This window comes from Cibotium barometz, chromosome 22 (genome assembly GCF_041138505.1).
Source record: "Cibotium barometz isolate CiBa-2024 chromosome 22, ASM4113850v1, whole genome shotgun sequence".
Taxonomy (NCBI): domain Eukaryota; kingdom Viridiplantae; phylum Streptophyta; class Polypodiopsida; order Cyatheales; family Cibotiaceae; genus Cibotium; species Cibotium barometz.
In genome coordinates this window covers 19,270,559-19,284,274 of record NC_141067.1, presented here as the reverse complement: position 1 = coordinate 19,284,274, position 13,716 = coordinate 19,270,559, and the positions used below count along the sequence as shown (strand labels likewise).

General features: G+C 45.8%; 1 protein-coding gene across 3 annotated transcripts in view; it reads right to left on the bottom strand.

The window, feature by feature from the left end:
• Positions 1 to 3,121: 3,121 nt before the first annotated feature.
• LOC147626343 (histone-lysine N-methyltransferase) overlaps positions 3,122 to 13,716 on the bottom strand; it is a 28,316-nt gene continuing 17,721 nt past the window's right edge. For all 3 annotated transcript variants that reach the window (XM_086816492.1, XM_086816490.1, XM_086816491.1), the window contains exons 4-5: positions 3,687 to 3,755; positions 3,122 to 3,599 (exon numbers count right to left, since the gene is read on the bottom strand). In XM_086816492.1, the coding sequence (XP_086672618.1) occupies positions 3,420 to 3,599; positions 3,687 to 3,755 (249 nt within the window). In that variant the 3' untranslated portion in view covers positions 3,122 to 3,419. The remainder of the gene's footprint in view (positions 3,600 to 3,686; positions 3,756 to 13,716) is intronic.

Genomic DNA, 13,716 nt, shown 5'->3' with positions numbered 1-13,716 from the left:
TGGATAAATCATTGCTAAGTTTAAGTGCTTTGTTGATGGGGTCATATGTCATCATGTCTTTAGGCATTCAAGGCAATATGAACTCTCAGTCTCACATAAGTCGTCATAACCTCAAGGCTGTCTACCTTTGTACAAACACTTAAGGAGAGTTGATGTATCTTATGCAAGTCAAATGTTCTTATATGCTCTCTCGTATGTTTTGACTTTTGAAGCTTAAACCTTCAGATCACTCAACTACTTAATGAGAAGAGTGGTAGAGGGTGAAGGAGAGGAAGACTAATTGCATTGAGCCTTAATGTGTAAACTCCGCATATTTCTTACAAAGCTCTTCAATGGTTGTCATTGAGGTCGGTCCATCATTAGTTGTGATGATTTTGACCATGCTGAATCATACTCAAGCCTGCAAGCAAAAACGGCCACCATAGAAGAAAAGAAAGTGATGAGAAATGGAGATCAAGCATCAGCTTGTGATCTTGGCTTCATAACCAGGCGGAATCAGACCTAACTCCACCATTGTATGTGGTTTACTTGGAGGATACGAAACCAGGCTAGGCTTTATCAACCCATCGCCACTCCTTGAGAAGAGGGTTGAGAAAAGGGTTTATACCGCAAACATAAACTTCTTCACCCAAGGCTGGAGGTTCAGCGTATCTCTGGGAGGAACTCGAATTGGAGCTTTGTGAAATGAAAGTGGCAGTTTATGGTAATGGTGGGAAAAGCAAATCCTATTAAAAGAGGGAGTAGAAGTCTACAATCTCATGTCCAGAAATCTGATAATTCACTTTTGGTGGAGTCTCATCAGCTGGCCAACTTGACGTGTGGCAGTTGACTAATGTGCTATAAAGGGTCGGAAAAGGGTACAGTTGTGTTAGCCTTGAAACCCACACAAAAAAATAATTTAACAAGGAAACAAATTTGTAGACTTTAGTTTAAGGTTGCATATGCATTTACTCTTTCAGTGTAATTGCATTATCCCCATTTTTTTCCTGGAAAGTAAAATCCAAGGACATAATGCGGGCATTCTTTCAGATGGTGGTGCATCACATTCACTTTTTGTGAAGAGGCTTCAAGTGCCTAGTCTGCGTTGTCAACATGGGAAGCTGGTGAAGTGGATCAAAGGTGTGAGAAACCTTTGTGCCAAAATCCAAGCTTTGCATACAAAGCACCCCAAACAAAAAAGTCCTGAATTACAAGTCTAGATAGAGTTGATGTGATTGAAGGTATATTGTGGCTTTCATGAAAACTCAAAACATATTCAAATACTATACTCTAATTGCAAACTCATGCAAGAGCTAGGTATGCAAAGAGAGTTAGTGACAGCACTTTTGTTGAAGAACAGAGCATAGCATGTTGGAAGGGCAGAGCAGAGCATGACATGCAGCATAGGGATATTACACCATGATAAGGTGTATGTATCAAAAGAATAACGAGTTGACGGTGCAAATTTCACAATTCACCATTGACAATACATCTTGGTATATAAGGCACTGTGATTTAATATAACAAGACCCTCACTAATCGAAAATGAAAATGCATGTACCGTTTAAAACTGTGAGTGAAAGGTTTATGTGTAACCTAGATTGTAAGTGGTTCAACTGTCAAGGCAAGTGCACGAGTGCAAAACCTGCTGGTTATCATTACATGATGCCTATCACTAGTATATATAAAACGCTCTCCAACAAAAAAGACGGCTAGCTTATTACCATTGCCAAGCATTCTCGGGAAGATGTCAAAAAATAGGACTTAGGTTGTTGTGAATAGGTTGACAAATCCCAACTACCATACAAGCATCAAACTTGGCTCAATTTAACATTCATTGGACCTTTTACATAGAGCTATTTCGAAAGTCAGAAGTTACCAACAGCACCAATAATCACAATCCGAAATGTGATGAACACGTAAGTCTATGGGTATATCTCTCACAAAGCAACATGAGTGCTAGTTCGCTTGTGATTGTCATAAGCATTCTGCCATTAAATCAACCCATTTATGCTTTTACATGTATGTGTTGGCAAGACATAATGTGTAACCTTTGATTCATCAATTGATTCATGTGATGCACAATGTACACATGAATCAATTTACACAAACTATCGTGATCATTGCAAAACAAGTTACACAGTTAAGCCCTTTGTAGTAGATTGGGAAATGAGCTGAGGTGATAGTCTAGTGTTTGAAGCTTCTTGATGGAAGCATGTTTTCTCCCTTCCACTTGAGTAGACCAAAACCTGGCTTGCTAAAGAATGCTTCCTTGATTTCTCGAGACCCCTTCATTCAAGTTGTGTATTTTATATTGTTTATATCAGATTGTTGAGGGACACGTTTGCCTATTTTTGACATCCTTCCCACTTGATTTTAAAAGGACCCATGTGGGATGGATCGTGCAGTCAAGAGTGTAGTTATCATATCGATAAGTGCCTATGTAAGTGTTCTTCATGTGCCCACTCTGATAAAAGCAATCACATTGCAGATGACCAAATTTCCAACACTAGATCATAAGGCTTCTCCTCCTTCCCTTTAGTCAAATCCCGTACAAGTTGTAAAGGAATCCAAACACAGTGTCAAATCTAACAAGAGTTGATCCTCTTCAAATCCATTTGCCTTCCAAAACTATGATTTTTCTTTTATGTGCTGTGAATGTAAGCCGTGGCAATCTCATGATATGTTTCCTGTTAGCAATGAGTACAGTAGGATAGATTGAGGACTAGTCTACACCCAATACATTCCATGATGCATGGTTGACCCTGGCCTTCTTGTTCTGGAATAATCTCTTGAAAGGGAAAGGGTCAAAATAGTTATAACCATGCAGGCATATTACCGAGTGGAGTATTATCGCATGCTTTTTTGAGGAGATGATGATACAAGCATACTGAGCGTTAACTGGAATTTAAACAAATGCTTACTTTTAAAGTTGAAGGTATGGACATGGTACATACATTTTTGTCTTGGGTGTTTATGGGATCTATTACAGCGTAGCTTGCTTAATCAATATTTTCAAGATGGCACTCATAGGTGGCGCTTGAAATTCTATATGAGCACAAGAGATTCTACTGATCTGCCCTATGAAATGATCAAAACTTAAAATAAGAATAAATGCTTTCTTGGTGTGAGAGCAAAGAACATGAAGCAGTCCTAACTTGTGCAACATGGCACAATCATTTCAAGTTGACAAAATTTTACATGTAAATGGGCTATTGCATGAAGTACGCATACTACTATCCAAAGCAAGGGATAGGCCTTGAACATGAGGAGATCGCCTAGTTGGGTTTGCAAGACCCACAGGTTGAACTGCTAGAAAGGTTCAAATTTTTCTAGCTCCTAATAAAATACAAAGGTAATCTCTTTAACAAGCTAAATTTAAAATACATCTTGTAAGATCAAGTTATAAGCACAAATAATCTGTGTACTTGGAGACAGCTCTACATTTTGTCGCCTTGCAGTTGAGCATGCAGTTGAGTGGCAGCAGCCTGGAGGTCACCCATAACAGCATCACCTCGTTCTAGAACTGATTTTAGGCTTGAAACTTTCTCTGCTAAAAATTTGAGATTCGAATTTACGACTGCCACAACTTGATTGGCAGACGTGAGGGCAGAATATAACTGTTTCATGGCAGAAAATCCAGTCAAAAAGAATTGCACACTAGACACCATCTACAACTTGAAGCCTCCATAAGGCAAGATTTTTACCTGCTGTGTCAGACTGGTCCAAGAGTGACCTGAGCTTGCCAGTGCTAGGTCCAGTTCCTTGTATGTCCTCTACATAAAAAGAATTTATCAAAAATCGCTCCAAATGCAACTAGAAACAATATAACATTTGAAACTATTCGATGAGTTGCAAATTAAAAAAGTTAAAGCCAAAGTAAACGTAGAGGCACATGTCACAAGCTATGAGAATTGTCTCATGGAGCCTTGCTTCAGCCATACGCTCAACCAGTGAGATATGTGGATGCCCTCCAGTTGGTAAACCACTACTAGATTGCTATTTTTCATTTTTTGCTCAGGCTTTTTCTGGCTGTTTTCAATATTAGTTGCCTATTAGGGTCAGACCCTGGTATCACAATAGCATTGTATCTTGGGAAAGGTTTTCTTTTGCACCACCCCAGCTGTACCTTAGGATCTCTTTTTCCTTGTGCCTGCTAGGAACAATTAATCGCCCTAGACCAAGGACTTGCAGAACCATCCCTCACTTTGGTTGGAGGATCAATCATTGGCTGACCAGTTGGCTCCCCAGTTAACTGCCCTTTTCATGGAGCTGCAGAAATCTCTTCTCAAGAATCAGGATTTGGACTCTAAAGGCGGCCATGATCAGAAGCATGAGCAGGAAGAGCAGTAAGATGATGAGCAAGCGAGGGCTCCTAGCACCATTCCCAGTCTCGTGGAAGCAGCTCACAGAGCCATTCCAAATCTACATAAGCATGTGTGCTCCAAGGACATTGTCCATACACACTGACAGGGCCAACTGCCAAGGACCAGCTCTTCTTTAGTGGAAGGACTGCAGGACCTGTCATTGTCGCCTAGGAATTTACACCGTTGGACTAGCAATGCACTTTGAAGAAGCAATGGGAGATTTCCCTCTGCAACAAGGAAAGCATGTAAACAAATGCCTTGCTCATTTCAGAAATTTGACAGAATTTCGAGCATCAAGGCTATCAAACTGAGGCACAAAATTAATAAAAACGGTATCTCGGACTGATTGGAGACCGCCCTTCCCACAACCCGGTGAGAAATGAGAAAACCCTCTTGATGCATATGCTGCCACCACACATGCCACATGATGCCAAGTGTCCCTAAGAAGTGCCACCTTTACATATCATTGCTTACATAAGATCCTTCTAAGGGGCTGTTCCCACACATAAATGAACCTACACACTTGCTTTATTTAAGCCCTAGTTCACACAAAAGTGCTAGTTTACACGACCACCTAGCACCTTCTTATTTACTAACCCATTACAAATTTTAACTACTGTAATGTGAATATTCCCAACATTACTGTAGGGTGCTTGTGGCCTTGTAAGTTCTTCTCTAGAGCTGAAGTGGAGGATGATGAGGAATACGGGGATTTGGGCACCTATTTATGAGGAAAACCTCCCCAGCTACTACAAGTCGGCTAGAAAAAAGTGTGATGAATGTCCGTGGATGTGTTTATACTTGGCTAGGGCCTAGGCTGGTGGAAACCTACGTAAGGATATCTAAACTGGTCTAAACCTGTCCATTTCTGATCCTACTGATTTTTCCCTAACAAAAGTGTCTTGCACTTCTGATTATGACCAACAGTTCGGTCTTCGTAGCTCTTCGGCTCCCAGACTTCACATTCTAATAGCTTTTGCCTTTAGGCATTATTTAATTATTTAACCCTTCACAAACGTGCACCTAATCTAAGGCTGCGCAAATCCTAATTTTGCCATATCGAATAGAGTATTTGCCATGCAAAGAGAATGTTGTCATGGATACTATAACCAATCGGCATTGTCCAAGCAATGGGGGCCTACTTGAGTGAGTACTTTCTACCCATGAAGGGCAAATATGCCCCTAACCTAATTTTGCAAAACCTTCAAGCAAGTGCATTAGACGGATGATTGTACTTCAAGGGCGAGAAGGTCTTAGAAAAGAAGAGTTTCCAATATCAATGTTTAATCCCTTACAAAACATGCCCCAAAAAAGTTTAGGGCTTCTAGAAATAAGGGTTTTTTGAAATTAGGGTTTCCAAGCAAGGAGGTTCATAGAAATAATGTTGTAGCATGCTATAGGAACACTTAAATGCTTGATTTGTGCCCTCAATTTTGAAAAATGATGGATATTAGGGTTATTGCTCTGATTAAGCAAGCCTTTGCAAAAAATTTAAAAAGCCCCAAATTGATTTTACTTTCCTATGTAATGGTAGCTTTCTGATTTGTTGCTTGTTGGAGATGTTGATTTTTGTCATGGAGGCTCCTCTTTTTTTTTCTCAAATAAGCTTCTTTTCTTTTGACTCATGTTGACGTGTGTTCCAATGGAGGCGGAGACACTGTTGGCTGAGGCTTTAGAAATCCTTTAGGGCTTTTGGTAAGCCTTAGGATTAAGGCTTATAACTTTTGTGAAGACAGCAGCTCGTCTTCATCTATAGAAACAACATGCGGCTACAATAGGCGACAATTGTGGCTATCAGCGGCACGAACAAGCAGGCATATCAGCCTGCAACATTAGGTTGGCGCAAGGTATGAGACTGGAGTGATCAGCATGCACAGGCGGCAAGTCGATAGAAATAGGACAAGTGGCAGTCCAAAGCACAAGCATCAAAAATTGTAGTGGTTGAAGGTGATGCCAGGCAGTTTTGAAACCCTAGCTAGGCTTTGATACCAATTGATTAGAAATTAAGGCCTAGGGTTAGCTGCCTGGTGCATAAGCTATGGTGGCCTGTACTGAAACATGGCTATGGCATTGAAGCAAAGAGAGAGAGAGAAAGAAAGAAAGAAAGAAAGCTGTATTAACGTCTACTAGAGGCCGAACTCGACCTATGAGACAAATCAATGTACAACTGTCAATGTCTTCTGGATGTCCAGAAAAAAAAAGGACAAAATGAACATGAGGTAAACTATGAAAGTACTAAGCTATGGGGGGGTGTGATGGATGGAGCACTACTGCTAGAGGCTCAATATACAACCTATATGCGCAGGGTATACAAGAATGCAATGCAAATCTGTCTAGCTCCAACCAGTACCATAATGGGGGTGTAATATGTGATACATAGGCGATGGCGAGGCAAAAATACCTCGAAGCATGATCTCCGGGTGTGAGTGTAAGTGAGCTAGCCGCTCCTGGATATGGTGCTGATGTCGAGCCCGTATCTCTGTGATCTCCCTTTGATGTAGTCTGGGAGTCTGGTAGCCTGGTGCTCTCGGTCTCCGTCTTGCTCGGAGGTCCGCAGCGCGCTGAAGTGTAACCCCCTCTTGTGTCAGAATAGGCACTGGGATAGATCTCTAGAAGAAATCAGTGAGCTGGAGTTGTCGCCCATCTCTCCCTGTGGTATGAGTCCGTAGCAGTGTCTCTCTGTGGCGCTGTCTCTCTAGCAAGAACTGGCCAAATCTGCGCTGGTCTGCGGACTCCATGATCTGGCGGAGTGAGGGATGTCCACTGAAGATGGTGGTGTCTCTCTCTCTAATGACACTATATGATGTGCATCTGCATACATAATGTTCCTCACTCTCAACCTCCTCCTGGCATAGTCTGCATATCCTCTCTCCTCTAGGATCTGTGCTGCCCTACCTGCCTCAATCTCAAGCTGGTGTGATGACACGCTGGCCAATCACCACTCGAGCACTGTGAGGCATGTACACATCCATGTATCCAAGTCTCTGTATGAATCCATCCACTGAGATACGCATAAACTGATCTCTGTAGTATAGCATCTTCGGCGGTAGAGGCTGATTGGGTGTAATCCAAGTCTCTCGAGTGTATCGCTGCCATAAATCCTGCCAAAGGACTCTGTTTCTCTCATTGTGAGAGAGCTGGATGTGTGGTGCATGTCTATCATACTATAAAGGTGGCAGGTGATCTATGTCAAGACCATGCTGACTGAGCCACTGTATCATCTGTGAATACCATGATCTCCTATCTCCACTCTGTGCGAGCTGCCTCGACGCCTCAAAAGCTCTATGTGAGAGTCAATCTGATGGCATATCTCTGATCCTCTGTATGAAGCAGATCGTCTGGAAGAGGGCCTCTACTAGCATAGGAGGTGCAGCAAACTCCGTCCGGACAATGTCATGTGGGACGGAGGATTTGCTGCGGATCATCCGTGAGAGCATGAGAATCTGAGGCCTCTCTATCTGAGACCATGTGGAGGTGGCAAGCCCAGGTGCCCATACTGCTACAGCATACATCAAAGCAAGGGTGACTAGTGTGCCAAACAACCACCCCTTCGTGCGGGGTTCCTGGAAGTGAGCCTAGTGACACTGTCTCTCTAGCATGGCCAGAGCTGCATATCCTCATGTGAGTCTATCCTTGGCTGCCTGTGCCATAGTAAATCTTCCTGGCAGAGTCGTAAATGTAATCCCCAGGTACACATATGAGTCTACCACCTCTACCTGTCCTCCTGCTAGTGTGAAGATGGCCTGTCGTCGAACCAGCCCTGAGGTGTGGAAAATAATGGCCTTGGTTTTCCCAAGGTTCACTGTAAGCCCCCTCTGTGTGCACGAGTCATCGAGTGCATGGAGATGGTGCTGTAGTCCCATCTGCGACTCAGAGACCAGAATAATATCATCTACATATAGCATAATGTGGACTGTGGTACCTGAGATGTCTACCCCGTCCCCAATGAAGTCAGCCACCTCATCGATGTATAGCCCAAATAGTGTAGGAGAGAGTGGGCATCCTTGCTTCACACCTATGGTGCTAGCAATAACATCAGATAGCCCCCCAGGGCATCGTATGCGCCCGAAGACCTGCTCAAATAAAGCATAGATGCCCCAAACCATCTCTGATGGGATCCCCAATGACTGTAGGTGCTAGAAGAGTCTCTCTCGTGGCACCGTGTCAAATGCTTTGCAGAAATCCACAAAGCAGCACTATAATCTTTTCTCCCACTCCTAGCCTCATCAATCAGCATCTCAGAGTGAATCTATGGTCAATAGTGGAGAAAGCTCGTCAGAATCCAGCCTGCCCTAGTGCTCGCAGTCCCTCCTTCTCTGCATATGAGCTCAACTCTGCCTCAAGCACTGCGCCATAAAGTTTGGCCAATGTATGACCAATCATGATAGTCCTGTAGTTGCTGGGGTCTAGCATGTCTCCCGCTTTGTGGAGAGGCACGATGGTGTGCATAGTCCACTCAGCTGGTAGGCCCTCCACTAGTGCCCTATTAAAGAGGTGAGCAACAAAGGGTCCCAGTGTGTCAGCTGCATAAATAAGATGCTCACTCTGTATACCTGTGTGGTCAGCCGATCTCCCATGTTGTAACCGGCAGATAGCTCTCTTTACCATCGAGGCGGTAAAGAAAGTAGACGTGGTAGGGCACGATTCCTGTGGCTGTGGTATGGGTGGCTGCTGAGGGATATGGTAGAGGCTCTTTGCATGTGTGTGCCATGTGTGTGGATCCTCAATCGGGGTACAGGGGCGAGGCTCTCTCATCCTATGCCATGCAGTGGCTGCATCTCTGCTCATGAGAAGGTGGTATATATCCCAGTACTGTGCCTCCTCATATGCACGCCTCTTACGGCGTGTGAGGATCCTCATCTGTCGGCTCGCCTGTCTCCGAGTGATGGTCCTCGGTGCTCTCTGGACACGGAGGTGTCTATATAGCTCTCTACACTCATCATACCACCGATTCTGGGACATGCTCCCAGATCTATCTGTATGTGCAATGTGTGTATGATGGGGGAAGCTGCGGGTGGCAGCCGTATGTAGTAGAGATGACAGTTGGGTGGTGAGTGTGTCTAGAGGTGACAAGGGATCCATCTGGAATAGCCCGTCATATACATGATGCTCATATATGTCTGCCAAGTCATGGGTGAAGTAGAAGGTTGTATGCGATGCCTGTGTGGGCTGTGTGGGTGCTAGTGCGGAGCTCGCCAGTGACAGTAAGAGGTACATGTGATCCACACCAATAGGACAGGGGGGGGATGGTGAAAGATGTCACTACCTGTGTGGTCTCCATGAACCCCATGATGTAGTCCATTGTGCTACCCCCCCCCCTCATCGTGGAAAGCATGTCAGTGCTCCTGAATCCTGCCACTGTCTCATCCCGTTATAAATAACGAGATGGTGTCGTGCTCCCAGCTCAAGTAAGTGATGACCATATCTGGTGTTATCCGGCCCCATGTCCTCTAACACCCTGCAGGCTCCTGTGTCCTCCACCTCTAGTGTGTGCATCACCTCGAGGTGCTCGAAATCATAAATGTCGCACTGTCGGCTCCGTGTCCGTGCCTTGAAGTCCCCCATAGAAGGACTTCCCCCAAGTTGGAGTAGTGTATGATCTCATCTGAAAGGGCTGCATATGGTGACTCTCCCAATGGCCCTGTATCCTCCTCCTCGCCTCTACTCTCATCCTCTGCTGTCATGGCATATCTCGCTCCTCTAGGAGAGAAGTAGCATAGAGCAATGTATAACACCTTGTCTGCTGAGAGCTGCAGTCTAATCCGTATGTATCTAGCCTCCTGGTCACGTGCTACCACCTGTAGGCGCTCCTGTAGCTCTCGCTTGAAGAGTACCACTATACCTCCGGATCCTCTCAATGTGCTCTGCCGTGTGGTCCCCTTGTATGTAAACTCCCACTGATAGCCCTCTACTTTGGGTAGCCCCCTCTCTGGGCTATGGTGCATCTCTGTAAGTAGTACGATGTCCCGTCCCTCCATGACCTCCTCCATCCTCCCAAGATGTGTCCAAAGTGCTCCATTGCAGTTCCAAACTGCTATGTATATCTGTGAATCTGGATCCTCCATAGCCGATGTCCCATAGGCCGCCTGGCGCTAATCGGTGGCCACCCATCGATGATGACACGGCCATCGCGATAGAATGCTCTCTTGCCCTCTTTCCAGGCCTGTAGGGCTCTCGGCATGCATGTTTTCCTATGTTCTATCTGCATCCTTGTAAGGTCGTCATCCAAATAGATGGGATCTCCCTGTAATCCTCGTAGAATCACCCTTTTTCTCATGAAGGTGACCCTCTCCGTCTCTCCTGCAAACTGTAGGATGAGGGCTCGCTTGCGTGTTGAGTCTTTCCCGGCTCTCCATGTTTTGGTGAAGGGGAGAGGGTCCTCTTCCCTATAGCCGAGCTTCATGCATAGAAGCTGTCCATCTTTCTCGGGAGTGGAGTCGGGTGTCTCGGCTATACCTGTGACTTGAATGTCGAGGCAGCGGGCATGCCTCATCTTCTCCTCCTCAATGGTGGTGTGAATGATTTGGTGTTCTTCCCTTTGAGTCTCCTCCCTCACTTCTTTACGGATGTTCTTCTTCACCACCTCAACCCATCATGACTGCTTGGCTTCGAGTTTTCCCTCCATGTCCTTTGTGATCTCCTTGGAGATCTCTTCTTTGATGGCCGTGAGAGTGTTGTCATTGATCTCCCCTTCTTCCTTCTCGGTGTTCTTGACACCTACCACTTCCACTTTCAATGCACTCACCTCCTCCTTGAGTGCTGTGTTCTCTTGTTCAAGGTCCGTGACCCATGCTTCGAGGGCCATGATGTGCCGGTGTAGTTTGTTCTCCACCTCATTGAGATTGGAATCGGATGTCTTCTTGTTCTCTTTGATTAGTGCCTTCATTGCCGTCTCGAGAGCCTCGAGCTTACTCTGCAGCACTTCCCACAGGCAAGGAGAGAGAGAGAGAGAGAGAGAGAGAGAGAGAGAGAGAGAGAGAGAGAGAGAGAGAGAGAGTTATGTTGCTGCCTTGGGGGCCTGAAGAAGGGTGGGTGGAGAAAGGGAGGCAAACGGCCTAGCGGAAATGCAAACGGGCCAGCATAGCGAGCCAGCCTAGGCGGGAGAGAGGACAGCGAGGCGAAGACACGAGGAGAGAGAGAGAGAGAGAGAGAGAGAGGGCAGCGAGCGGTGAAGCGACGGGCAGGAGAGAGGCGAGTAGTGAAGCCGCGGCGCGAGCGGGGGCGAACAGTGAAGCGACGGGCGGGAGAGAGGCGAACAGTGAAGCGACAGGCGCGGGGGAGGGGAGAGAGAGAGAGAGAGAGAGAGAGAGAGAGAGAGAGAGAGAGAGAGAGAGAGAGAGAGCGTCAGCAAGCGGGGCAATAGGCGGGAGAGAGGGAGGCGAGCAGTGAAGCGACGGGCGGGAGAGAGGCGAACAGGCGAAGCAGAGAGAGAGAGAGAGAGAGAGAGAGAGAGAGAGAGAGAGAGAGAGAGAGAGAGAGAGAGAGGGCGGCGAGCTCAGGTTCAAAGAGAGAGAGAGAGAGAGAGAGAGAGAGAGAGAGAGGGATAAGGCTTGTTCTCCAACAAGTCACACATCCAAAATACAACCGACTTGTGCCAATTAAAGAGTGCACCTGTAGCCAAACGTAACTCTAATGCAAAGCAAAAAATACATAAGCAAGCACATGAGGTCTCAAGGTACGTGGCAATGTGTCATGACCCTATGAAAATGGGTACAGCATAAGTGTGAGCATGGTTGTCCGTGAGCAAGATAAAAATTTCACCATTCATACTTGGGTGGCCGGACAAATGGTAACATGTGTGGACATCTCCAAGTGTGAAGGGGGACCAAGGGATTAAAGTTATTAAAGTTTATAACCTTGGGAGGCCCCTAGGCATAAGTGGCCCCTAGTAAAGTTCCAATAAACTTTATGAGGCCCCTAGGATAAGTTTGGGGAGGGGCTACTCCATTTTTGGAAGTACACACCTCTCTCAAAGGCGCTAAATTCTCTGGAGGAGGGTCGCCTGAAGGGATACATACAGGCCTGCTTGGCCGGTTCTCTCCATAGGCATACAGTTGGACAGCTGGTGCAGGTCGGCTGCAGGACAGCTGGTGCAGGTCAGCTGGCGCAGGCGGCTGCAGGTCAGCTGGTACAGGCGGCTATTGGACAGCTGGCGCAGGCAGCTATTGGACAGCTGGTACAAGCAGCTACAGGACAGCGGGTACAGAAAGAGGTGGGCGAGGAAGACTGCAGGCAGGCGGTTGACAGGACAACAGGCGCAGCCTGAAATTTTCTCTCTCTCTCTCTTTTTTTTTCGTGAAATGGTGTTTTATATTATATGTAAAAATGTACATCAGCCACATGGCTCACACAGAACCTATGGCCCCAAAAAAACCCCCCACAAAAGATCCTCTAAAGGATTATGACCATGCAAACCTGTACACTAATAAGAAAGCCTCCTAGCCAAATAAGCATCCCAGATAAAAGCATCAAAGATGAGCCAGCCAAGCCGCCGTAGACCATAACGAAATAGCATCTGCATCCAGTAGAGCTGAGCTGAGAGAAGTGAAGAAAACTGCCAAAGCAGCAAACCGCGGATACGTAGAATGTGCCCATGTATTCCAGACAAGGAATCAAAGATGAACCCATTCCGTGTAGTCCAAATATGCCAAAGTACTGTCCATCTAAGGAAATGGAATATCAAAAGGTGACTGTCCGAAGTAATGACTTGAGGACAAATCCCAAATATCCACTGATGAGCCGAAACAGTAGACCTCTCTACTGCCTCCCAAACACGAGAGACAAAAGACCAAATCTGACACGCCATTGGACAACTCATGAACAGATGCGTAACTGTTTCAGTGCATGTCGTGCAGAAGAAGCAAGAGGCCAATGTAATTTTACGATGGCTGAGCTAATCCCGTGTAGGTAACCCTCCCACCAACATCCTCCAAATGAAAACCTTACCTTCGTAAGGGAGTTTAGACTGCCAACCACGCATAAGAGTTTTTTGCCACCATGATTTAGACTTGTGCAATCCCCACACCTTATTGGCCTTGGCTGAAACCCAATCTTTCTCTGATACGAGCTTATGATAGACCTGGTTAGCTGAAAGTGATATCAAGTCACCAGATTTACATAGTGCCCAATCACGCCAAGGCTGATCAGCAGATGGCCGAGGCAATGGAGTAAAAGGCTCAACTGCATGCATGATGTCAACCCATAGTGGCTGAAATGTCCGAGGAACCCTAAAGTGCTGCCGAATATGACGAAACGAATATAGCCTGTCACGACTAGGTATCACAGCATCTCGGATTCTAACCAAGCCTAACCTGACCATGCGGTTGAGTCGTATGCGTGAAGCATCTCTGTCTGGCCAAACAATGACACG